At 38.2% G+C, this 26,559-nt stretch overlaps 1 protein-coding gene across 3 annotated transcripts; it reads left to right on the plus strand.

Moving 5' to 3' along the window:
• The first annotated feature begins 1,165 nt into the window (after window positions 1–1,165).
• On the plus strand, window positions 1,166–25,977 carry fgd6 (FYVE, RhoGEF and PH domain containing 6). Of its 3 annotated transcripts, none has more exons than XM_055020340.1 (21): window positions 1,166–1,407; window positions 3,642–5,421; window positions 10,672–10,783; window positions 13,772–13,839; window positions 13,916–13,946; window positions 15,931–16,082; window positions 16,331–16,487; window positions 17,142–17,229; window positions 17,709–17,759; window positions 17,838–17,896; window positions 17,971–18,042; window positions 18,141–18,209; window positions 19,187–19,270; window positions 19,441–19,520; window positions 19,602–19,704; window positions 20,761–20,919; window positions 21,001–21,103; window positions 21,605–21,699; window positions 21,782–21,910; window positions 21,991–22,139; window positions 23,050–25,977. In XM_055020340.1, the coding sequence occupies exons 1-21, from the start codon at window positions 1,398–1,400 to the stop codon at window positions 23,090–23,092; spliced, it is 3,594 nt and encodes a 1,197-aa protein (XP_054876315.1). In that variant the 5' UTR covers window positions 1,166–1,397; the 3' UTR covers window positions 23,093–25,977. The 3 variants fall into 3 exon arrangements, with proteins under 3 accessions (XP_054876315.1, XP_054876317.1, XP_054876316.1); XM_055020342.1 differs by having other exon boundaries at window positions 20,776–20,919; XM_055020341.1 differs by having other exon boundaries at window positions 13,775–13,839.
• The last annotated feature ends 582 nt before the right edge of the window (window positions 25,978–26,559 follow it).

The raw sequence follows: 26,559 nt of genomic DNA on the forward strand, positions 1-26,559 counted from the left end.
ACACTGTTGAAACTGTTGGAACAGTTTCAGTTTTTCTTAGTTGCATTGTTATTTACCATGAGCCCAACCGTGTGCAAGATACTCATCCATGCAATTATCTTCAGTCAAATTTATTTCTGTAACTGTGTTTCACATTTTTGACAAAAAAGTCCAGAACACTGCTGCTTATGTTCTCCATAAGACGAGGAGAAAAACTGCACACACCCTCAGTTCTAAAGTCCTTACACTGGCTCACAGAATAGAATACATATGTGTATAAGTTACTGAACTTATACATTTTAAATATAAACCTCTAAAATCAATACCTTTTAAGGATTTAAATACATTTTCAATAAGAACAAGTCTTTAGCATTTAGTTTTCCGTAATTCGCCGTGTTCTTCTGACCAGCAGCGTTTTGGTCGCAGTGATTTCAGTCGCGTCGTCCAGTCAGCCCGTCACTGTCCAGTCCTGAGTGTTTTTTTTTTCTGGTGGAAGTGCAGGAAGCGGCGTGTTTTCTGCCGAGAGTTCATGCTGAATCGAATCTAAAAGTGTGCTTTTAAAAGGTGAAAAAAAAATATATATATATATATATATTGTTTTTTGTTTGTTCATTGGTGAACTATTTGTTCACCAATAAACAAATAGTAAAAATGAACAAAAAATAAATTTTAAATGCATAAAAGAATGAAAACAAACAATTCCAAATAAGTACATTCGAAGCCTCTTTTAACCCAGTTAAAGTAGAAATTATTTTAATAATTTCCTGGCCGCTGTTTCCCCTTCCAATATGGCAGCTTTGTTGACGTGTTGCTGCATAGTAGTGAGCTGTTCAAGATCCCGTAGAGCGCCCCAAGTGGTCGTAAACCGAAGCGGTATTTTTGAGAAAGCAAAGGAATGAAACACAGGACAAGCTAGCAAAATTTAGCTTGAACTGACCGGAAATACTTTTAAAAATTATTTAAAACACATGACCGGTCTGGTAAAACATCGTATGTCACACTATTTTTACTTACCAAAGACGAGCAAACTATTAATAATGTACATAATGTCTGTAATAATCTGTTCTTTACGATCTAATCCAAAAAAATCAAACTGTGTTGTTTTTATATAATTTTATTTTGAAACTAACCGGAAATCGACTGCATGTTGAGCTCCTCTCTGAATCAAACGGTTGGGAAAAGCACCGTGGCTGAAAACTTCGATTAAAAAAAATGGGAAAACTAACTGGCTCACCAACTTTATCCGCGTATCCGCCGGAGCGATAAGCAGCAGCAGCGATGGAGCCTTTTGTTTTCTCCTTGGCTCGATTTTTTCTCTGACAATGCCAAGGGAGGAAGATAAAATCCCGATTTTCTCGGAGTTCCATTGAAAGTAAATTTTTCCTCATGGAGAAAGGAGCGAAAAGAAGTCGCGAGTCATGAGCACAGGTTCGTGTCGAAGCTAACTCTTCCTAGCTGCAGATCGGCTCGGCGGTTATGTTCAGTTAAAACGAAATGCGAATGTTTACTCAGGTTTTTGCGCTATGAATGGACAGAAAATCACATTTGTAAAACTATAACCGTCGCCAGCATCCACTGAGTCAATTTAAGAAAAATCCTGCCCAGAGTTAATTACAGTTTTTCATAATAACAGCTTCCAAAAAGATAGAAAAGCATCGGGTTTGAGCTTAAATGTGGGTGATTTTAAATAACAGTTATGATCCTTTGTGTTTGTGGCAGCTGGAGGGGTAAATCCTTTGTCCCAAACATCTGTCCTGCTGTTGATGCAACAAGTCAGACCGATCATGTGCTATAAACTGCTGGGATCTTCATGTTAGATTGGAGGATGTTGTTCAGTCCAACAGCACAGAATAGGGCAATCTCATCACAATAAAGTCAGATTCTCAAAAGGAATTCAGTAAATGTTCACGTTTCCTGCTTTATTCTCGCTTTTCCATGTTTTATGAACCAGAATGTTGCGTTAACATGTGCTGACACATTCGGTTTATTTCTAAAATACAAAGTCAAATCCGCCACCCTTGGATTTAGATGTTTGATTTGGTAACAACTGCGTCAAACGAATATTTTTAAACTCCATTTTATAACCGAATTATGAAGTGAGCCTTATAATAGAAGAACATGTGAAGAAATGCACAAATAATGGAGCTGGTGTGTTTATATTTAAGTGAACATCATGTTTATAGGTTATTGTGAATGGAGGCTTGCAGCCTGCATGCTTTGCAGAGGTTTTTTTTTTTTGTTGTTGGCCTTTTCGGAAACATCCGCTCGATGACTCCACTCCTCATGGTGTCGACTAGCGAGGAGTTTCAGCCAGGAAAGCGGAAAATAAATCCCCTCTGGCTGATTTCACAGCTTTTCATTTGTCTGACCAGGGGGATGTTTGGTCCTTTATTTAAACCAGGTTCTTTCCCTCTGGGGATCCAGATTTAATTTACAGAATGTGGAAAATTACATAATGATAGTTAAGTTCTACTGAGCCATGACATCCACATGTGGCAGGAAAGCTGTTCATGTTTTCGGTGTGCACGGATATAAATCAGCAGTAAATAAAACCTTATCAGTGTTAATCTGATTTTTCAGGCCTTGCAGAAATATTTAAACCCTAACCTCATTTTGCCATGCAGAAATATTTAAACCCTAACCTCATTTTGCCATGTTTTGTCAGAATACAAATGCATCATATTTTATGATTTTTATTTGTAAGAAACGTTTAAAATCATGTTTTTTTTTCATTTAACTTCATAGTTATTCACTCATTGTTGGTCTATAACTTAAAATCCCAGGAAAGTAAATTGAAGTTTTAGAATACTTTTGTCTAAATGCAGCTTTATTTACAGTAAAAAAAAAAAGCTTTAACTAAAGCAACTAACATTTATGTTGGAAATGGATTCTTCTGGCAATTAATCAATTAATAAGATTAAAAAAGTCAGATTCTGCAGATTTTTATTTACCACGTAAGGCTTTCTTATGCAATATTACAAATACATTAAAATATGGAAATAAATCAACTCAGTTATTTTCTTTAATAAAAAAAATAAAAAATTAGCCTAAAATACAATAACAGCATTCCTTCAGTGAATACTTGATCAAATAATTCATCTGCAGCTAAAGAAATACTAACAGCAACATTTTTATAGATTAACCAATTATTAATTGGTTCTTAAAGGAGATTTATTTAAGTAATTTGAACCAGCTGAAGCTAAAACTATGACAACATAATGAGAAACAAAGGCTTTTTATGTTATTAAATATATTTTATACAGTTTTGCTTCATTTCTCCTCTGAGTTTGTTGTTTATTTTAGCAAATGGTTTTTTAAAGTTTGTCCAGTTAATGATTAATCAAATACTAAATTAGCTGAGATCTATAATCGATTAATCACGGTTAATTGTTTCAGCCCTACAATAGAAACTATGCTGTTATTGGCAAAAAACTCAAGAAAAATATCCAAATTTCTATAACATAATTTATTTAAGGAATGGCATCTTCTAAAAATTTTATTGGCTCTTGGTTTTTACCCTCTGACCCCAAGATTTGCCCTTTGACCTCTGCCTAAACTCCAGCTTCCAGCTGTCTTTTCTTACATTTCAGCAGGAAGGGGGGATATTTTGATGAGCTGTACAGGGAGACAAAGTAAAGTTTTGTCTTTTGTTTTATATGCAGGTGTAAAGAAGCCTCCATTAGCTCCCAAGCCAAAACTCCCCGTTTCTACCAAACCTCCCATTGCCCCGAAGCCATGTCCTCTGTCCCAGCCCTCCCCTTCTGCCCCTAAGAGGCCAAAACCAGCTGTTGCTCCTAAACCATGCCTACCCAGATCCCCGGGCTCCTCATCGCCGCCCGTTTCCCCCCCGTTGCTCAAACCAACCGAACCCATCGGCTCGGCTCTGGATGAAAACCTCTTCCACCTCAACACTCAGAATGGGATTTTATCTGAGACAGAGAGTCGTGCGTCGCATTACATCATCTCCACCTGCTCCTGCGCCGCTGGTGAGTGTCACCCTCAGGAAAACGGAGACACAAATGAATCTGCAACAGATTTTGACAAAGAGCCGCTGCAGAACGGGGTCACCACCGGCAAAAGCACAGAAGAGGAAGAGGAGACCCATGAGAAGGGTCTAGCCGACTATAAGAGCGAAAGAAATAGCAAAACGCCGAGGGATAAACCTCAGAGACAGAGACATCTTGATAGGGGCTTAGTGAGCAGAGAGAGGACTGAGGAGGATTCGGGCGTGCCGACTGAGGCCCAAACGGTAGAGCAGACAGCCTGTGATGTTGCAGGCAACATCCTGACAAGCATCCAACCACCAGAGTCTTTTCAAGCAGAAGAACCGACGTTTCCCACCAGCTCCCAGGCCGATCTACTGGTCCCCGCCGCTCCCAGTAAGCCTCTCCCAGTGCCTCACCCACGGAAGTTCAAAAAGCCGGTTCTGGTGAGGCAGGACGGCGTAGAGGGTCAGGATCAGGCGGTGTCGGTGGACGAGCAGAAGGATGAGCCTGAGCTGCAGCAAGCAGACGACTCTGAGACCCAGAGAGACTCGTGTTTGGTAGATTTAGAGACGGACGTTCCTGTTCCGCCTCCAAGACAAACCTCCCTCTCTCCGAGTCTGCACAGAGCTGTCCGCTGTTTGCTCAACAAAAACACCTCCCACTCCTTGGACCTGCTGTCCTGCCCCGATTCCGAAGGTCACGGAAAGGAGGCTCAACAAGAGAATGAGGAGGAGGACGGGTACGGCGACTTCGAGCGGTACCCGATCTCCCACACCCTCCCCAAACAGCTCAAACTGGGCTGTCACCAGAAAGCCCTCTCCGCCGAGGATGAGCAGTCGCCCCGGGCACCACCAAGGAAACCTCAGAGACACAGCCTGCCAGCCCCACCGCCACCCTCCGTCTGCCCTCCTGCGCCCCCCCACGCCAGCACCCCCATGAGGGATCTGCCGCCGCCTCCTCAGGAGAAAACTGCCTGGCGCTTCTCGCGACCCTGCGTCACTTTCTTCAGCCGTCAGATTCCCACCAGGAGCAGCATGCCGCCCAAAAGCCGAGCACCGGCGCTGGGGGGCAAGCAGAGGGCGCAGTCCTTCTCCGCAGCCGACCTGGCGACCCGGGCCGGATCGTCCCAAAAGAGGAGCCTCTCTTTCCGCAAGCTGCTGGAGCTGCGGCTGAATGTGAAGATGCTGCCAAAGCTGTTGGCCAAAGGGGGGCAGTCCCTGGACTGCACCAGCACGGACAAAACCCTGGGGCGGCCCAGCAGCTGCATCGAGGACCCTGATATCCACAGGGAGGATGTGGAGTATGAGAACGTGCCGCTGTACGAGGAGATCCCAGAGTATATGAACCTGCCTTTCCACGGAGCAAGGCTGGGCTGGCCACACGACGACCCCGACGACGCCAACATCTACGAGGTGCAGGACCCGTTTCACGAATGCAGCGAGCATGAATACGAGAGGTGGGTTCAGACTACAGGACACACTTTTATGTTGCTCTAATGCCTGATTTGTTATTTTACTAAATGATCAGAGATAAGTGTGGAAAAGGTTTGATTCAGTTAATTTCAGAACATTAAAAGAAGAAAATTTTCACTTTACAATTAAATATATGTTGTTTATTTAACTTTTTGTTTACCATAAAGAGCTCAATTAAAAACAGACATAATTATTTTGTGTCAGCTGTATTAAATACTGGCTGAATAAACAAAAAATTGTGGTTTTCTCACATCTATAAATTTCGATATATTAATAAAACGCAACAAACAGGAGCAACTAAAGTTGCTGAATAGAAAAATAAAAGATGAACGTAATAAAACATGTGAAACACTTGATGACCAATGAGATGTTCAGACAGAAGTGCTTTCCGCTCTTGGAGGAATTTTAAACTTAGCGCCATTAATTGAATTAACTCACAACAGATGTCAACTGATGGGCATCATGTTGCATCATGTTGGTTTAACATCATGTTAAACCAACATGAAATGTTTTTCAGCGTTTTCTCCTCCGCCTTGCAGCACATCAGTCATTTTTGAACTAAAAGTTGCTGTTGCTACGTCACGCAGCTCGGCTGAATGAACGCTGTTAATGTGATAAATTAAGGAGCTTATCAAGTGTTATTTTTTTAAAAACAGAACCACAGAAAGTGGTTCATATTGCATTCCACTCGGTGCTCTGGGCCGTTTCTCTTTCTGGTATGGCCGCCATTTTTGATTATCCGTCAACGGCTATGTTACGCCTCTGCTTAAGGATTACAAGCGGCGCCCTCTGCTGGACCGCGGCCAAACTACAACACTAATAACGGACATTATAAGTAAATCAATTGGAACTCATTTTTATTTAATGAACTAACAACTGACCGTTAGTCGATCAGCTGTTGGACCCATGATCTGAAGAACAATACTGGAGTGATTCCAGCTCCTTCAGTGGGAGAACGGCGACAGGTTCACTGGCTCTGACCGAAGCAGTTCGTATTTACTGGAAGACAAATATGTCGGCGTCTGAGTCAGTGGCTTTGAGTTTGAATAGAGCGCTGATGTGCTCTGAGTGGGCCTGTTTTCCTGTGGGTTATTTTCAGTGGCCGGAGCAGGAAATGTTTGAGAATCGCAGAAATCGCCACACGGCTCTCTAAATCAGGGAAAATGTACCTCCAGCAACCACCAGCCTCCTCCGCCGCCTCCTTCTGGCCGCCCTTGCTCTACGTTTAACCTCGTTTTAACCTCAACACTCTGGTTTTTTTCCTCTCCTGAACAGCACGGTTGGCTAGTTTGTTCTCATGCTGAAAAAAAGAGCTAAGGAAAGTTACATTTCACATGAAATAATGTTTTATGGCGTATTAAGCTGTTTTTTTTTTCCTGCAAATCTTCTCCACCCCAGAACAAAACCTTCCCGTTTTTTTAAAGAACATTATTTAGCAATATTCTGTTTTTATCAATTAATTGAACTTTCGGTTTTTAAAGATTGAAGTTTTGGAAAATCTGGATATTTTTTTCCATCAATGTTTACAGTAATATCAGTACGCCCACGGCCGCCATCTTGTTTCACAAGTTTGTCTTACAGCTTTTATTGACTCGGGCTTGAAAGGTCAGGCTAAGATCTTCTCTTTTTAACTAAAATAAAGTCATAACATTATGGGAATAAAGTTGTAGTAATAAGAGATTAAAGTGATATTACAATAAATCATATGAGAATAAAGTCATAATATTACCAGTGAAAAAGAAATATTAGGTGAATGAAGGTTTAATTTTATAAAAATTCCTGCAAGAACAATAAAAAAAATTAAAACAATTTCTTTATCCTAATTTTAAAACTGGTAAAATTATATTCTGCTGATATTATAATTGTTATATTCTTGTGATTTAACAAAAATCCTCATATCATGGTCCTAATAAAAGCCAGTTTTTGAAAATTATTTTTGTCATTTGTAATATATTTTTTAGAAAACAAGAATAAATTTTTTTAAAATTGGAAATTAGATCTAGAATGAGAAAAATCAAAGATTTTACTTTCAAGCAATATTGTGCAGGCCTAATCCAGACTATTATTTATACAAAACAAACTCAAGAGCATCTATAAAAATGAAAACATCTTAAGATTTCACTTTATTGAGATAATTATTGGTTATTTTTGGCTGAACATTCTTATGAGCTCGTCATGGGAGTAGAAATAAAAGTTCAGAATCACTTTTAATCTGACAAAACCATCATTAATGCTTAGTATTTCAAGATAATAAGCCTTTTTATGACAAATCAAGTTTTAGCTTTAAAGGTAATTAAACTGCTATCTCTAGATAAGATGGGAAACTATTATCTGTTTGTCTCAACAAAGCGAGTTTCATTCCTAAAGAAACTTTTATCTGGAAAAGAACAGACTAGAGGTCTCATTTGTTGGACACAATGTGATAAAAAGCAGATTATGTGGAGACAATGTAAATAACTGTTGAGCTGTTTGCTGTCAGATGTCTTTCTTTGGTTTATTTTCTAATGTAAAACCTCTAGTTTAAGAGTTCAGTCCGTTGAGCCTGTTGAGTTTCTGATACAGACCTTTGGGCACTTAAATAACTTAAAAACAACTTAACATGTAGGAGAAAACATAAAATACAGAAACGCTTCAGCGGTGAGTTTGTTTATCTACCATCTGTGACATCTTGTGTATAACTGATGCAGGCAGGATGGCTCCATTGTACACGGGTTTTAAATCAGCTTTGTAAACGTCTAAGATGTGCTCTGCTTCTCAATTCAGTCTGGAATGCAGATCTTGGTGTTTGTTAAAGCGGAGACAGAAGCAGCGAGCGAATCCGTGGTGTTTCCCAGGCATCCGAGCCCGTTGAGTTTATGTAAGTAGCCTCAGGCTGTAAACAAGTGGCGCTCTGTGCCTGATCCACAATGCTGGAGAAACCGAATGGAGAGAGGGAACACGAGGGGTAAAAAAGCTGGGAGGAAAACGGACAAATTTGGGCTTTTAGGTAAGAGAAAAACAAAGATCTGAGAAGAAATGCAAGAAATTTAGGTTTTTTTTCTCTAACAACCAAGCTCTACCTAAACTGAATTAAATTCCTCCTGTTGTGAACTTTCCGGTTGGAATCAGGCGGCTTTATTCTGCAGGCGATCCAGAGGGAAACATCAGAGGCACAGACTCGTGCTGCTGCTTGTCCTGAGCTGGCAGAGACGGCCTGTTGAGTGTCGCTCAGTCGCCCAAGGCAAGATAAGAAGCAGGTTTTAGAAGTACAGCTTTAAACGTCTTAGCTGGCAGAAAACAAAGGATTTATGCCAACAATAATCTGTTAAAAGCTTCCAGTCATGTTGATAAATGTCCTATTTTGAGCCTTTCGGTAAAATTTTGTCTGGAAATTTGATTGATTTCTTTGGCTGAATTTGTTGGCAGGTTTTTGGGCCCTGGCTTTTCAACTTAAAACCCAGCTTTAAAGATTGATGCAGCCACCTCCGTGCTTTAGAGGTGGAACTAAGATACCACTAAAGATGAATAAATTATTCTGTCAATAAATCAGTTTGAAAAATTGGCACATTTAGAGAAAACATAAAAAGATGATAATTAAAAAATTATTCAATTCCTTTAAAATAAAAAAAAGAAACTAAACATTTTATTTGTAAATAAAATAAAATGCAATAACAACGTTCCTTTTGTGAACACTCTGTTGCAAAGGACGCATCTCCAGCTAAAAAATACCAGAAATTTCTTCTTGACTTAACATCAAAGCAGTGATGGCTAATCTGTTGATTATTTTTTGGATTAATGCATTAATAATTGTACAGTAAAAGTGGCTTAATATGTGACTTTATTCCTCTTAAGAAATTTGAAGAAAATGAAGCAGAAAATATGACCAGAGGAATTTAGGGTAGAACATAATTAAAGACAAAGCTGTTTTTGTCTTAAATGCAAAATTTTTTGATTTTTCACAACAAATGTGGAGCAAATTGTCTGTTTTTGAATATGTATATGTAAGCAATATTTGAGTCTTAATGTAGCAAAAAAATGTAAATTATTAAGTACAAGCTTAAATTTCATGGGAGAAATTTAACAATGTCAACAAAAAAAACAATGTCAACAAAGACCAGTTTAGAGTAATGGGAACTTTGAGGTACGGCAGTGGAAGTATCATGATTGGGGATTATTTGTTCTATCTGGATCTGGCCAATTCACTATAGAACCCATCATAAAATCTGAGACTAGCTGTTAAAACTATTAGAGGTGAAGCAGAGCTGTACCTGCAACATGACAATGACCCAAAGCATGCCGGGAATCCCACCAGGACCGCCTGAGAAAGATATTGATTTAGAAAAACCATCACTGAGTCGTTCTGATGTGAGCTGAAACAGTTTGTTCTTGTTAGAAATCCCATAAAAGGGCATTTAACTGATAACAAGCTGAACTGTTATCAGTTACATTCCTAGGAGGGATCCGGGTTTTTCAGAAAATGTTTAGAGATGCGCCGATACGATTTTGAAAAGAATTCTACATCGAATATTGTTTTCTGATTTACTTGGTCTAATTCTTTGCTTTGTGATCTAAATGTTATTTTTTTTATTATTTATCTTACATTAGAATTTTACTTTCTGAATCATTTGAAAGGTTTGTTGCATTTTATTTTGACATGTTTGACCAAGATAGTCAACCTATCGTTTTAGTCACTTTCTTTATTATTTATTTTACAGTGGCTGTTGTATTGTGTTTACATGTTTGACCAGGACTATTGTTGTATTTAAGTTTGATGCATTCGTAACAAATGGATTTGTAATCAAATATGTTTGTTTCTGTTGAAAAAACGAAATGTTTAAAGTTAATTCAGCACTATTTTTCTGCATTGGATCGGTTTCAGCCTAAACCTCAGATATTGGCATCAATATCAGAAGTGAAAAAAGTGGATCAGTGCATCACTAAGAATGCTTACGTGTTCTTTTGAGTCTTTTTCTAGTTGTAAGAATTTATTTTTGGAGTTCAGTGGTTAGTTTTATGAATTTGAATCCTACAGTGAAGTAAATATTTTCTTTGGAAACTATAGTCAGACTTCTTACTATTTTTCCAGTGTCGGAGCAAAATGACTCAGGTTGGGACCTTGATCTTTGCACTAGCTTTCTTTAAATCTTTAATTATCCAGGAAGTATTTTTCTAAGCCCTCACCCAGTCTTCTGCACAAACTTACTGTACATGTCTAAAACGTTATTTTCATCCACTGACATCCTCTTCCCAAATAGCGACTGGCTGAAGGACGATGTCCACTCTGAGGAGGACGAGATGCACAGTTCTGACGAAGAGGACAACAGCTCCACCTCCAGCAAGGAGCACCTGGACGAGGCAGACAGACAGGTACGCTCATTTCATCCTGTTTGGAATGAAATGAGGTTGCAGAGCGATTTAATGACTCACCTCAGTCAGAAAGTAATTAAGTATGAAATTAAAACCAAAACATTTGCTAACACAGCGTGATTTACGACATCCAGAGCGGCTGAGGGCACTTACACAACACAGAAAAACATAGAGTCACTAACCTTGGAGGAGGTTCAGTCAGTTGTTTTGTTTAGTAGCCACAACATGTGGCAATTATCTATTTTTTAAGTCAATATAGGAGGATACATGAGGGAATGACACCTGGAATTGACATTTCTTTTTCCCCCTTTTTGGGCACAAAAATTAATGTGTATTAATGCATTTTGGGGGAATTGCCAGATGCAAAGACAAATGTTTTGCAAGGGAAAATCCAGACACACCTCTCTGAATCTGCTGACAGGATAAACTTTAATTAACTCTGAACAAATCTGCCCTTTGTGAAAAGTCTGAAGAAATCCTGTGAAATAATGAGGAAGACAGTGAAACCTGGAGAGAGATACTTAAAATTTAGATTTTGATCCAATGCCAAGCAAATACAGGGATTTTTATTCAAGTTTGATGATCAAGCTTCTGATAAGCATTTATAAAATAGTTAAATAACCTATTATCCAGGAAAATGATGAATAATTCAACATGTGGCTTTATGGCAAATCTCTGTAGTGCCTGTTTTTCTGACCAATCACTGAACTCAGCCGAATTTCGACCAATCAGTTTTCCCCCCCACCTAATTTCACTTTCTTTTTCTTTTTTGAAAAAACCATGTTGAGATGTTTTGTAGGATCTTCTTCTACTACGTAAACACTTTCGTGTTAACTTGAATTCTTCTTCTGCATTGAAAATGTTATTTGCACTCTAAATATCAATTATGCTAAAAAAAAATGTGTGTGTGATATTTGTGGACTAGTTTACGACACTTGAAATAAGGAAAAAATAATTTACAAGTAACTTTTCAGCAGGATAAAGGAGCCTATTTTCAGTAAACAATTCCTTCAAATTGCTATATCGCCACTATCGAGTATAAATTGTTTAAACAAACCGTCGCCGTCAAATTCACTGCGAGTATGGTTTATCCGACACCCTATGAATGCATCACTAGTCCCCCTGGCAACCTGAAACGTTTCCACCAATCACGGAGAAGACAAGACGGTGACAGCGAGAGTTCGAGGCAGCGAGCCGTGAACGAACTGAAGACGAATCAGATGAACCAGTCCCGATCTGAAGAGAAACAGCGCTGAGTCAATAACCTGGCAGCGGTTTGAGTTTTATATGGAGGATGTCGGAAAAAAAATGAGGTAATTTTCGAAACATGTTGTAAAACTATTGCGACAAAAGGTTGTGTCACAAATTTATTTCACCGCCTAATCAGGCTATTCTTTCACATGTCGGATATAAAGGAACCTGGAGATGTAGATATGATTCGTTTAGTGATACGCAATGAGAAAATAACTCAAAACCGCTCTTTTTTTTTCTCGTTCTCCTGTCGGCTTTACGACACGCGCAGACTCGTTCCCATAGCAACGATGACAACGCTACTTTACGCATTGAGATTCAGCACCAAAAACACTCAAACATTACCCCAGAACAGAACAATCGGTTCGTTACAGTTTGGGGTTTTTAGGCTTCATGTGAATTAAGCTTTTATTCATTGATGATCGCTGTCGTAGATTAGCCACCGCTGCTCTTAGCCACGCTAATTAGCGGTGGCTGATTAGCTAATTTAAACACCTGCTGTACTGCTGATCTGTCAGTTTGTGTGTTGGTTGGCTCTTTATTTTTAAGCTGAACCAAAAAACACCTTATTCCACAACACATCTTTAAGTTTGTCAAACTCAAGTACAACTGACCTACTTTCTCACCATGTTATCTAGTCATAGCAAAATACTGCAATCCTTTTTACATGAGCTTGCATTTAAGTCTAGCAGGGCTTGCATGAGTGACATCATGCTGTAAGGGGTATATAGATTAAAATAACATTAGAGCTCATTTCAGAATATCATGTATTGTGATATAGCATAAATATATCAGGATATTAAGAGTTTCCTCATGTCCTCCAGCCCTACTAGAAACTAGACCAAAAATAATTGGTAAAATTTTATGTTTTTGTTGTGTGAGAATGTTATGTACAGCAATTTCAACTTTTTATAAGACCAGATTATTAAAAAAATTTTGACCTCAACATTTTGAAAGTAACTTTAGCTCGCTACAAACAAAAGAAAACATTGCGACTTAATGGGGGCGAATGATCAATGCGACAAACAAAAACAATAGAAAAGCAGAACAAATTTGTGTTCTGTACAAAAAATACTGAAAGAGAGCAAATCAAAACAAAATATTTTTGGCGGTAGCTTTGAGTTGAATCAGAATCTGAAACTAAAGTATCGATCTGATACTGATATTATCAATATTTGCACCTCTACTAAACCGACCTCCTTCATCATTAGTTCTAGTTCAACATTTCTAGGTCACAGTGAACATCTCTAATCAGTACTGGAGACTTAACACTCAGCGCACGCATGCTGCCAAGCATGTTTGCTCCCTGTGACGGCCTTTTAGAAGTGGATGAGTATGTGTTGAAAGGGGGATGGTGAGCAAACACAGAAGGCGCTGCGGGTTCAGGAATAGCTCCCTCTCTGCATGAAACAGTTTTTTTATTCCCTTCCTTTATGCGTTCTCAATGACCCTCTGCATGATGCTGTCAACACCTGAGTCTGAAGCCCCTCAATGCTCCACAAATACAGCCTCAGATAGGAGCAGGCAGGCAGAGGCCAAGGCCGGCGTCCAAATCGAGTGACGCAGCGACCGCCCTGTTCCCATCCAGCAGCAGAAAGAAAGAGAGAGAGGAGGCCGTTGTTTTTTTGGTTTGAAACTCCCAGAGATCATCATGGTGATCTGCAGTGAGTCTGTGAGTAAATGCTGCGTGGTTTTGACCTTTTCTAAGTGATCTTCTTACTGTTTGTCGCTTTTCAGCAGGAGGATGAGATGAAGAGGAAGAAAGTGGTGCACATCGCCCAGGAAATCATGAGCTCAGAGAAAGTGTGAGTGTTTTGTTGATGCAGGACTTGCAGCTGGTGTCTGAAAGTTTGCTAAAATAATTTATTTCCACTTTTTCAGGTTTGTGGACGTCCTAAAACTTCTACACATAGTAAGTGTTGCTTTTATTCCTTTGCTTGAGCAGCCAGAGGACAAACAGCGGTGTCTGTGATTACTGTTTGAGTGGCGATCAAAGCGTTTTCTCTTGATGTGGGCTGTGTTTGAGGGTTTTACTGGTTTCACTGGGGCAGCTGTAGGCAGGTGAATACCAAACCACAATGAGGAAAGAGCTGCTTTGAACTTTTCTTTGACTGGAAACTCAGTAAAGGGAGTGTGTTTGTTTGACTGAAAGAAAAGCAAGAAAGAGACGATTAACTTCCCATAAGACGGGTGGATGTTGGTGTTTGCATTAGCATCTATTGTTAGCTTAGCGTATGGACGATAAATTAAAGAAAAACATTTGGTGTTTTGTTTGTTTTTGTGAAGTTCAATCGTTTAAAGAGCTGCTTCAATTCAAGACAAATTTGCATTGATTTGTTGTAATAATCTTTGGGGTAAGACTTTTTTCTGGGGCACAGAAAAATATTCTTTATTAATGTTAGGCTTTCTCCCAGTGTATTATAAGCCTGGCAGGCCACCAGGCTTTACTTGTGCCCCCACCAGGGTTAGAATTGCTTATATATTAAATTTTTTTTAAAGAAGTTTGCATTTTTTAAATACAGTTACATTTTTCTTCTTGGCTAACTTACTGCTAATAGTAGTGAATAATGCATTTCTTTGCAGATTACTTTTACCTATACATGTCCATAAAGCCTACTGATCCTGGCAGACTTGGTTTGTTAAATAAGGATGTTTTTATCTCAGTCAGATGAACTGAATGCAGGATTATTCATTTACTGACCTCTCATCCGATGTTTAGATTCATGCTGCACCTTTAATTTATATATAGGGATCATAGGATGTTTAGCTTTGCAAAAGAGCATTCAGTAAATGTTCCCCCTGCACCTATAAATCTATTTAACCCCTCTGATTACACATAGTATCACAAATAAAATATGAATTTTATTGAGATTTTAAGACTTTAAGGTATAGTGGAGATTTTAATTTGCTTATTCTGCATCAAACCAATATTGTTTTTTTAATGTGGATATTAAAGGTGACTCAGCGTTTACTCATACAAGTAGATGCGCAATCATACAACTGTACATCTTTGAAAAGCCGAAGTGGAGGCTCCTGCACAGCCAACACAAATGCAGCAGGTCGTTTTTGGATGGGAAAAAACTGCTGACTAAACGTGCTGGCACTCCGGGTGGGATGCTAGGTAACGGGGCAGTGCCTTCGGAAGGTTTTCCAAACACCAAAAATATTAATTTGTTGCCAAAAAACAACTGGGTGTTTTCTTTTAAGCACTTTAGCGTGTCTTAAAACAAACGGCAGTTCAAAAATGTACAGAATATAAATAGAGCCTAATAGATATGCAGTTCTACTTGAGAATCACCCAAACACAAGATTTATGTCAGCTGAGCGATGGAACTGGTCAAATGGTGAAAATGAAAGTTAGCCTCTGTTCATTTAAGGATACAGACAGAAGTAAAATGAGGTAACAGATCTCCTGTAATGTGGCTGGAGAGTCCACCTGTTTGGTAGCTTTAGTGAAACCGCAGCACGATTAGTAGGAAACTCTCCAGGGGGAAGGACCAGCAGTGTCCAAGAAAAGAGGTCAGATCACATTCTTCTGGCTCTGCAGCAGCTGCTTCCTCCGGCTACAAGCCGTGACCTCCACACACGCATACCTATCATAATTCCCTGTTCTACGTGCTTATGTTTCCGAATCTGTTAGACCCTGATTTGATTTGGGTTTGTTTACTTAGTGAGCTGGCAGGCTCAGTAGAGCGGACGTCGGGTCCGTGCTCGGGTTCCCTTCCCTTCCTTCCAGGTGCATGTGTGCGTCGGTTCGACGGGCAAACTCAAAACGCTGACTTGACTGTGTCATAAAATGTGTGCAGGAGAAGTGGGGGAGTTTATGTTCCTGTCCAGCTGCAGCACAAGTCCTGGGTGTGTTAATGTCTCTGATTTGACCCGGTTTGTCTCCTCAGGACTTTCGGGATGCTGTTGCTAAGGCAACGCGTCAGAACGGGAAGCCAGTGGTGGACGAGCGGATCCTGAGTCAGATTCTGTACTACCTGCCGCAGCTGTACCAGCTGAACAAAGACCTGCTGCGAGAGCTGGAGGACAGGGTGGCGCACTGGTGCGCTCCCACTCTCAACACTCAAATTATATCATTTCTTGGATTGCTACTTTATACTTTTACATGAGTGCAATTTTTTGAGTACTCTACGTACCTCTGATATGCACAAAGTGTTTTCTACATCACTGCTTACTATTTTCTATATATTTTAGTTTACTATGTATTAGATAGCAGAATCTGTTTTATTATTGGAAAGTGAAACTAGTTCTGATAATAACTCATTACAGCCTCTTTGCGTTTCTTAACAGGAGCGACCACCAGAGATTATCGGACATTTTTGTCCAGAAAGGTCCCTACCTGAAGATGTATTCCACCTACATCCGCCAGTTTGACAACAATGTAGCCCTGCTGGACGAGCAGTGCAGGAAGAACCCTGCGTTCGCAACTGTCGTCAGGGAATTTGAGGTAGATTTGGGGTCATTTTATGTTTTTTCTTCATTGATTGCAGAGGTATAATCTCCACGGAGGATTTTACCTGTAGCTTTAGGTTTATGGTTAGAATTATATATCTGTTAGAAAACAGGTAATCAGTAAGATAATAATCCAAAATAGAAAACAGAAACCCAAATCACACAGAAATGGTTAACGAGAAAACAGCTTTCCTCCATTCCCATTTCCGCCCCTGCAGAGTCGCACGTCTTCATTGTGTTCAATGAAGATGTGCGCTAACTAGCACAATATTGATGTTATTGATATTTTCCTGCAATATTCTTCCAACTCTATGCTCCAAACTTGTAAAATGTCATAGAAGATGAATTTTCCTATTGGAAAAATGTTTTTATTTTACAAAGTAAGCAGATTACATTTACATTTTATGTATATATTTTCCTGTGTAAGATCATGCTGTAACAATAAAGGATGAATTTATTTTAAGGCTTAGTTAATAGTTAAGGGTCCTGCCTCTGGCTTCCAGTGCAAAGATAGTTTCTGGTGCTGTTGCTGCATCACAGCAACACAAGTTTAAATAATTTGTAAGGTTTGTTGTGTTTGTGTTGACGGCTGCAGCCTTGAATTGCTCTGCGTTTTTTTTGTTTGTTTGTTTGTCTGTTTTTGTCTCAGATGAGTCCGCGATGCGCCAACTTGGCTCTGAAGCACTATCTTCTGAAACCAGTGCAGAGGATCCCTCAGTACCAGCTGCTGCTCACAGGTACAGATTCCTCCTCCTCTGAACACTGTAGGTCACCAGTTTATTAGATCATGGCAACGCTTTATTGGCAGCACGAGAATGAAGCTTGCAGTGAAACCAGCGTTTATGGTCCTGGCTGCAGTAGTGGATATTTCTGTAGCATATCGCCACCTTGTGGACATTTGCAAAAGTCTATCCTGGAACAATGGATCTTGAGATCAAAACATGCAAAGACTTCTATTTAAACTGTTGTAACATTCTTGAATAGGGACAAGATAAATTGGTTAGTTTGATTACGAGATTCATTGTCAGTGGCAAAAAAAAAACTATGGGACCAAGAAAAAAATTCAGATAGCTAACTAACATAAATTATGACAGAATACATTTATTCTGTCGTAAAAAAAAATAAAGTGGTGATAAGTAAGTAAATAACTGAACTTTAACCTCAGAATTTGTGTAAAATAATCTGAATGTAAAGTTTTTTTTTTACTCTTTTGCAGATTATCTGAAGAACCTCCCTGAAGACTCTGAGGACTATAAAGACACACAAAGTCAGATGAAAATCTCTGTCTGGCATTGAGACTGAAAACGCGCCTTTCACTGATGTTTAATATTTCCTCTCCATGCAGCTGCACTCAGCGTCGTGAAGGAAGTAGCCAATCATGCGAATGACATCATGAAACAAGGGGTGAGACTTTTATTCCCAGTAAACAGCGTTTGTTTTACAGCTTCACGCCTCGCCTCTTCTCCTCTGTGCTGCAGGATAATTTTCAGAAGCTGATGCAGATTCAGTACAGCCTCAACGGCCAGCATGAGATCGTCCAGCCAGGCAGGGTACGTCCAGAACCCGAACAGTCCTGAACAACCCGTACCGGGTCAGGATGAAGCCAAGCAACACAGGACTGTGTTTTGAACATGTCCTCCGTTTCCAGGTGTTCCTGAAGGAGGGGACGCTCATGAAGCTGTCCAGGAAAGTCATGCAGCCGAGAATGTTTTTTCTGGTGAGCGACAAGATTTCCGCTGGAGCATTCTGTAATCTGATTGGTCAAGCTGCTCATCGACTTCAGTGAAGAAAACCAAGTCATTCATTAAGTTTGACTCAGGATTTTTGTATGAAGTTTTTCAAAGTTAAATCTAATTTGATCATTTGGGAAATGCAGCCAGATATTTTTATACACCTCAAAAAAAGACACATTTTTTTCTCACTCTCAGAAGTTCAATCAGATTAAATTATTTTAGATTAATTAGGATCCCCAAAATTAATTAAATCTGCTAAATGTCAGAAAATGTAGTGAGAACATTTTCTTGTATATTTTAACAAGATCGTCATTTCTTTTGATTGTTTCAATTTATTGAATATTTATTCCTAATTTCTCAACGACTTATTTATGTGTAGCTGAAATAAATATTGTCCTGTAATTTATACACTAAATACTTCTAAAATAGTTTTTTTGTTAAATTAATATTTAATAATTATTAATTTAATATTAACACTAAATTAATAATTTAATATTGTCCATTTAATATTAATTTAGTATTAATATTAAATTTATATTGCTGACTGCAGTATTGGAGCAGTCAGCTGTTCATAGTGTGTGTGAGACATTTCTAAACATTTTGTTATATTTTAGTTCACCTTGTCCCTGGGCTACAAGACGTTATATCAGTAATAAATTATATCATATAATTATAAATTTAAACTGTCTCTTTTCGTTCATTTATATTGTTTTTAATCTCCAAAGTGTACTGCTGTAAAAGTTTGAAAAAGTTAGAAAATGTGTAAAAAGTGCTTGAATTTTACTATGTGAAAAGGAACTAATAGATAAAATATTGATTTATTTCTATTTTTGTTGAATTAATGGCACCTTTAGATTAAAAACAATTAAAAAAACTTCATTAAAAAGGAGGTTATGTCTCATATTAAGTTTCCTCTTTTTCAATACAACTTATTTCTGAATTGTTTCTTTTAATTTTCCAGTTTAATGATGCACTCATGTACACCACTCCGGTCCAGTCTGCCCAGTATAAACTCAACAGTGTTCTGTCGCTGGCTGGAATGAAGGTTTGAGACGCCGTTGTGATTACGGTTTATGATTATTTTGCTGTTTTATTTATGGCAAACATGATTTTCATCTGTTTTTAAACCCAAACCCTGGTGAGTTGTGGCCACCGTGAGCTCAGAAAACCTCGACATCTTTGCTGATTTTGTTAGTTTCTTTTCTGCGTTTCCAGGTCAGCAAGCCGAGCCAGGAGGCCTATCAGAACGAGCTGAACATCGAAAGCGTTGAGCGTTCCTTCATCCTGTCTGCCAGGTCGGCGCCTGGCTTCACAGTGACGCTGCCCCCGCAGAGCGCCGCTGTGACTCTGAGCTCTGATGCGCTTTGTGTTTGCAGCTCGGCGAAAGAGAGAGACGAGTGGCTGGAGGCCATCGGGAAGGCCATCGAAGATTACACGAAGAAGAAGATAACCTTCATCTCCAGTCGCAGTCAGGAAGAGGTAACGATAAATCTGTGTGGGGCATCGTTGATATATGACAGCTGTATAACTGAAAAGTGACTCATTCAATAGATTCATTACACAAACAATATTCATTAAATTAAACTCTAATTTAGTTTCCTGACAGTTTTGTTTCTGTGGAAATAAAACTTGCAGCTTAAGTCAATAATTCCTTACTATTGATGACAAAGTTCTAGTTATAAGTGAAATAATCTGCAAGTGGATATAGTATTTTGTCATAAATATTAAGGAATTATTGACTTTAACAAGCTCCTACATCTTGTTGAAAATTTATTTGTATGTTAGTTTTCTATTCAAGTGCACTAAGATGTCTGCATTGGAAACTAGTCTGAAAAAACTTGGTAAGATTTTGTGATTTTGCAGAGGGATGTTCAAAGTGAGGTCTGGGGACCATTTGTGGCCCCCACGTTGATTTTTTTGTGGCCCTCCTGACCACAATTCAAGAACAAATTAGAGCAAAACCACAACTTTTAAATTAACACCTACTTACAAAAATGTTAGCTGCAACACAAAGCAATAATCTTTTCCACGCTTCGTGGTTGTCACGGTAACTAGGACCACCTCTACTCTGACTGATACCCTAAAATAAACCTTGGTGCGTCTATCTCTGCTTTTAACTACTGTATTAAAATTTGGCTGAATACAGAAAGTGTTTTCAAGTGAAAACTGACTTAAGATCTTACTTTTACTTCTGAGAACAAATGGTTTACTTGTTTCTGTTTCTTCAATCAAGCCCAAAATAATCAACAAAGTGGAGGCCTTTTCATTTAACAAGGAAAAAACATTTAAAGTTTTGAATCTACAGTTGAATTTTACAAAAAAGATATTTATTACTTGCTTTCCCAGAATAGGTCATGATTAGTTTATAATTGAGTAGGAGCATTTTGGGTGATGTTAGGTTTTTTTTTCCTTTTTTTTAATATTTCACTGAGAATTTAGTGGAAGGATAAAAGTAGAGCTCAAAAAAGCGCGCCAGCAACAGGTGTCACAAAAGTATCTTTTTGATCCTGGTTTACTTCTGTAATATTTGCTCAGTGTCTGTCCATGCAGGCAGAATGTGTGGTCGACAGCGGCGCCCCATTGGGTTCAATAGCTCCAATCTGGATACCAGACCTGAGGGCCACCATGTGCATGATCTGCACCTGCGAGTTCACCCTGACATGGAGGAGGCATCACTGCCGGGCCTGCGGAAAGGTCCGCGCCACATTTAGGATCCACCTTTTAACAAAATGAAGCAACCCTGCCCCAATGCGCATTTCCTTATCTCTCCACCAGGTGGTGTGTCAGGCCTGCTCCACCAATAAGTACTACCTGGAGTACTTGAAGAACCAACCGGCTCGCGTGTGCGACCACTGCTTCGCCAAGCTTCAGGAAAACAGTCAGTTTTTCCACAATAATCAGCAGTTGAGAAGAGAGATGGGAGTTTTTATGTGGCTATGCAGAGTAGATGCATGCAATCAATAAGTGACCTTCATGTGACATCTTTCTGGTGCTATATAAATTAAAATGGAGATGAAAATAGTGGTCAAAATTTCAAATTTGGACTATAAAATAAATTGTTCACATTATTGGCTATTACTAAGCGTACGGAAGAGGATTAGGGCCACTTCCAAAAATAAAGAATTCTGTTTTTTTCTCGGAATCAGAATTGTTTAAGTTGTTTATGCAAATCATGCAAATCCAGAATTAAAACTCAACTCTTCCAGATATTTCTGGTGCAGGCTTTCAGTGTGAACAAACAGTTTTGGGATTATTTTCCATATGCTAGCGACATAACTGACATGCAGCTAAGAATGTTTGGTTGTTCCATAGAATGACACAGAATTAGAATTCTGAGGGAAAAATAATTAAGTTTATCATCTAATGTGATCTGTTTTAGGCGACCGCTGTGCTTCGTCATCAACATCTCCCATTAAATCCGGAGCATTTTCCTTCACTAGAAAACAGAAGAAGATTCCAGCTGCGCTAAAGGAGGTACAACACCTGAACAAACGTAGCGTTTTCTCAGTCGATATATTCAATGACCTAGGGTCTGACTTATCTCCATGGCAACCAGGTGTCCGCCAACACTGAAAACTCCTCCATGAGCGGCTATTTGCACCGATCCAAAGGCAACAAGAAGCAGTGGAAGAGGCTGTGGTTCGTCATAAAGAACAAAGTTCTGTACACCTACGCTGCCAGCGAGGTACGCCGCTGGTGTTCCCCCGGCCGTGGCGCGTCGCGTCTCGGCTTCCTCTAAAATGGTCCCGGTGTGTTTTGGTGCAGGACGTGGCAGCGCTGGAGAGCCAACCGCTGCTGGGATTCTTCCTGAGGGAGGAGAAAAACGGGCCGGCTCAGAAGCTGCAGTTCAAGCTGTATCACAAAAACACGCTGTTTTACATCTTCAAGGCTGACGACATTCCCACAGCGCAGAGGTGCCCAAATAAACACAACCGTCTGTCACAAATTCACACAGGAACTTATTTAGTAACCTTAAAAAAAGTTTAGAGAAATAAAAACACTAAATTTGGGTCTAGAGTAGGTTTTAACCTCCTTCACAAAACGCTTTAACTTACACTCAAAAGATACAAAATCCTACCAACTACTTTTGATGTAGTTTTTCTGTAAACTGCTGACTTCACTTGAAATAAGGTAAAACTAATTTACAAGTCACAATTCAGCAAAGATAATTTCTTAATATTGATTTAAAAATGTATATTTTCCTTGTTTTTCAGTTGCACAGGATGCATGTGACATTTGTGAAGGATGCTTTAAACCAATTTACCTTGGTTTCTTGTTTTTACATCAGAAAAACCCAACATTTCAACAGCAGTGTGAGAACTTTTTGAAGCTGCTACATCAACTGTAGGGTCGGTGGACTGATTGTGATCAAGTTTACGTAGAAATTAATTCATCAATAAATTTTTGACGAATGATAATATTGATATTTTGAACCTATTTTCAAGTAATTTAATAGTAATTGCATAATAATGCAAGTTCACCCTCTCAAAGATTGACAAACTTTAACTTCTTGCAGGAACTGGAAGACATTTTAAATATGCAAAATAAATAAAACAACAGAAACAACAAATAAAATCAACCATGAGGTCTCTGTGCACAAACTGAAAAATTTTGTCATATAGTTTTTGGTAGAAATGGTGAAAAGAGAAAAACAATAAATCATGCAAATGGCGACAAGACTAGCTATAAGTAACTCAGATCTATAACTGATGATTAAGAAGCCAATCATGACCACTTTTTTTTTTCCCCAGTATAAGCGCATTAAAGAAATGCTCCAGAAAAAGTGTCAATTTAAAAAAAGACTTTTTGTGCTTCTATGTTTAGATGGATCGAAGCCTTCCAAGAGGCGATGATTCTGGAGCAGTAGATACTCGGATCCATCCGGACGGATTACAAACCGCACACGGAAACCTTTCAAACAAAAAGCCAGCAGCCTCTGATGCTCGGCCGTGCGGACTCGGGTCGGGTTCGGAGCCGGTCGCGGCTGCGGGTCAACAGTCAAGTCCAGAAGCACGTGTGAGGAAGTTTAACCAAAGTGTGCGGAGAAATCTTCAGAAGTCTAAAGTCTGGGAATGAATTTCAAAATGCTTTCAGATGAAGGAATCATGACAAGCACTCACTGACGAAAACAAAGCTGAGCACCCAGATGGCGATTAGGTTAAAGCAGGCGGTGCAAGGGTGAAAGGTCATCCAACTGAGACCACGTAGAAAACTGAGACAAACTGGACACAAAATAGGAAACGGTCAGTAACAGCAAAGGCAGCTAAAATGACAAAAATATATTGAAAAGTAGAAAAAGTAAAATATCCAAGATCACCTATAACAGCAGTCTGCAGCCTGTGGCACAATGGCTCTTCATAAATTTGGTTAAAACAGGAAACAGGTCCTGTTTTTAAATGTTTTTATTTCTATTTAATGTTTGTTTTACCAGATTTAAAAACACTCAAATTAAAAACCTCTTTTTAAAGGGGCCAAGAATCAGCAACAAATGCAACACAAAAAGTTGCACAGAAAAAGGAAATGTCAAGCTATTAGAAAAATATAATCGTAAATGGAGGTTTTCAATTGTTTTGTAAAGTTTTCCTGTAATTTTTTGCACTGAATTTTCACTAAAAGTACCAGAAATATGTTTTGGATCTGTTTTCCTTGTCATAAATGGGGAATCAGCGTGCTTTTAAAAAAATATATCTATCCTCTTTTACATTTATGGTTTTAGAGATCTAAATAAAATGCTGTTCTTTAATAAGAAATTTCCTAAAAACTCTGAAAAGTTGTTTCTTTATTAAAAAGTAACATTTGCAGCTTTAAAAAAGTTTTACTTATCTGACCTGAGAGCAAAATAGTTGTAAAGGTTTATAATGAATTAGAAGAGAACAGAAAGAGAAGTTACATATTTTTCTCTAAAAAATTTGAACATAATGGAAAAGCTAATTTATTTTAGTGATGTAATTCAGAGTAAATCTTAATTACGCTCTGAGAAATTGCATTTATTTCTGTTAATCGTTATTGCTATGGATTACAGCTAATGAAAAACTAAAATCAGGATATCAGTACTGATCAATAAAAAATATTTTATATACAGAAACGATTTGTTCAGATGATCTTACAGACATACCCTGCTAAAAGAGGGCAAATACCAAAAAGTTATTGCTGAAGATCATGGCTATCCGGAGGAAAGTTAAGTGGAAGAAAAAAGTGTACAAACATGCACCCTTTGGATACACTTGATAGGACTGTGAAGCAAAGTTTATTCTAGATAATGTAAGAAAAAATCAAGTTGATCGCTGACCGACACTTTACATTGATGAAGTAATTTATGCAAAAGGAGCCCCAACCAAATACAGAGTGTAGACTGTACAGGACATGGATAAATGTATCAATAGACTGACTTTTCTCTTTAAAAAACAGTTTGTTTGATCTATGATCGAGATTTTTGTAGAAATTAAATTTTGAGGTGGTTCCCTGGTGAATTGTGGTTTATCATAGAGCTAATCAGTGGATATCAACTACAGCTTGTAAAAATCTCTCTTTATCTCAATAAAAATGCACCTTCCATTTAGATGGAAGGTGCAAACACAGCAGAATGTTTGTTTTTCTACACTCTTTTACTCTGAATCAATATTTAGAGACCTGGTTGGTTTTGGAAATGAACTTTTCTTTCACTTGTTGTTCAGCAGGCAGAAGTTTGCCCTCTGGTGGCCGTTCCAGACATGGCGCTCCATTGGAAATTAGATCCAAATACATATCTGGGTGCGAAGCTGTTGTTTTTCAATATGCAGGTTGTGATTTATGTTTATCCCCCGTTTGCTGCACAGTAGTTACATTAAGCCATTTTGCCTGGATAATGTATGCAGATTTTAAGGAACAAGTTGGGATTTTACTGTTAAACTCCAGCTTTAACACAAAACATCTATGTTCATCTTAGTGCCTAAGAGTTTAACATAAACAGAAATGTTTAATAATCCTGGATAAAACTGGAAATATCACATTTTTTATGGTGATATTTTTCTTGTTTCTCCTGTTTAGCCAAACCAGAATGTTTTAATTTTTTTTTTTTACTGTGTATAAGGACATAAACGAGCAATGCTGACCTTTTTCTTTTGTTTTGTTTTAAAGACCAAGAGCTAATATTTATAAACTAGGAACATTTATTGTCTGAAAAGCGCAGGCTGCCACTTATTTTCAGATTCAGAGTTTTTTAGAAGAGGATCAAAATCCTTTTTTTTATCCTATTTTTGCACGGAAACACTGTGGGAAGAATGCGTGAACTATGTTTCTTTTAAATGAATGCTCAGATGCAAAGACTTTAAGAAGTGAATATTTCATTTTACAGACACTGTGGCTTTTCCCTTCTGTTTTTTAAAATATTAAAAATTGCATTGTTTTTCAGATTTATTTGGCATCCATTTTTTATGTTTGCTTTATGTCTTGCCAGGTCACCCACCAGTTTGTAGTTTAAAAACAATTCATGACTTTTTAGAACAGATTTCTGATGACAGAAATGATGAAAAATCCCTACATCTTCTTTTTATTTTGTTAAATGGGTCTTTAGTTCTGTTTGGTTTGTGTTGAGTCAATAAAATTTAGTTGTTTAGTTAAAAGATAAATCTGCTGCAGCCTGTTGTGAGAATCAATTCTGAAGCGTTCCTCTGTGACTGTACTTTAACATTTTGTAAACAGTTTGTCTCTTATGAGCAGCATTTCTAAACTGTCAGGCAACAGTTTTTAATAAAGTGTGTATAAATACATTGATTGTACTTGTTTTAATTTGTTTCCTTGTTAGTTAACAGGATGATGGGTGTCAATTTGAGGTAAGTAGTGACCATTGAAACTAGGACTTCAGAGAGAAGTGTGCAAACTAACTTTTTTCTTTTAATTTCTGCTATTGTTATATTTTACTTAGCTTGTTTATCATGTCTTCTAAATTACTGTAGTCTTACTCTTGTTTTTTTATAGGTTTTTATTTTAGCTTCAATATTTGTTTCCATTCTTTTGTAAATCTTACTATTAGATATTTAATAAAAATGTAAAAATCACAAACTTTGACTATATTGGTCTTAAGGTCTTGAGGACTACAAAGTAAAATAAATAGTTAAATAAACGGATACATAAATGGGTAAAATTGTGTCTGCTTTAGTCTATATTAACACTATAATGCAATCAAACATATAATTAACAATCTGTTACAGCAACAAATAAAATAAAAGTAAAAATATATAACTGAGGTAACTGCTTATGAGATAAAGCTGAAGGTTAAAATAATATAATTATATTTAAGAAAACAAATTCCTAAGTGCGGAACTTTTTTTCTTCTTGGTTCCGCGGGACAATTCC

This window comes from Poeciliopsis prolifica, unplaced genomic scaffold (assembly GCF_027474105.1).
Source record: "Poeciliopsis prolifica strain line A6 unplaced genomic scaffold, Auburn_PproV2 SCAFFOLD067, whole genome shotgun sequence".
Taxonomy (NCBI): Eukaryota; Metazoa; Chordata; class Actinopteri; order Cyprinodontiformes; family Poeciliidae; genus Poeciliopsis; species Poeciliopsis prolifica.

Coding starts and splice junctions, on each gene's coding strand:
- fgd6 (XM_055020340.1), top strand. Junction 13,840..13,915: donor ATCATGAGCTCAGAGAAAGT/GTGAGTGTTTTG, acceptor CCACTTTTTCAG/GTTTGTGGACGTCCTAAAAC. Junction 21,700..21,781: donor TTCCAGCTGCGCTAAAGGAG/GTACAACACCTG, acceptor CATGGCAACCAG/GTGTCCGCCAACACTGAAAA.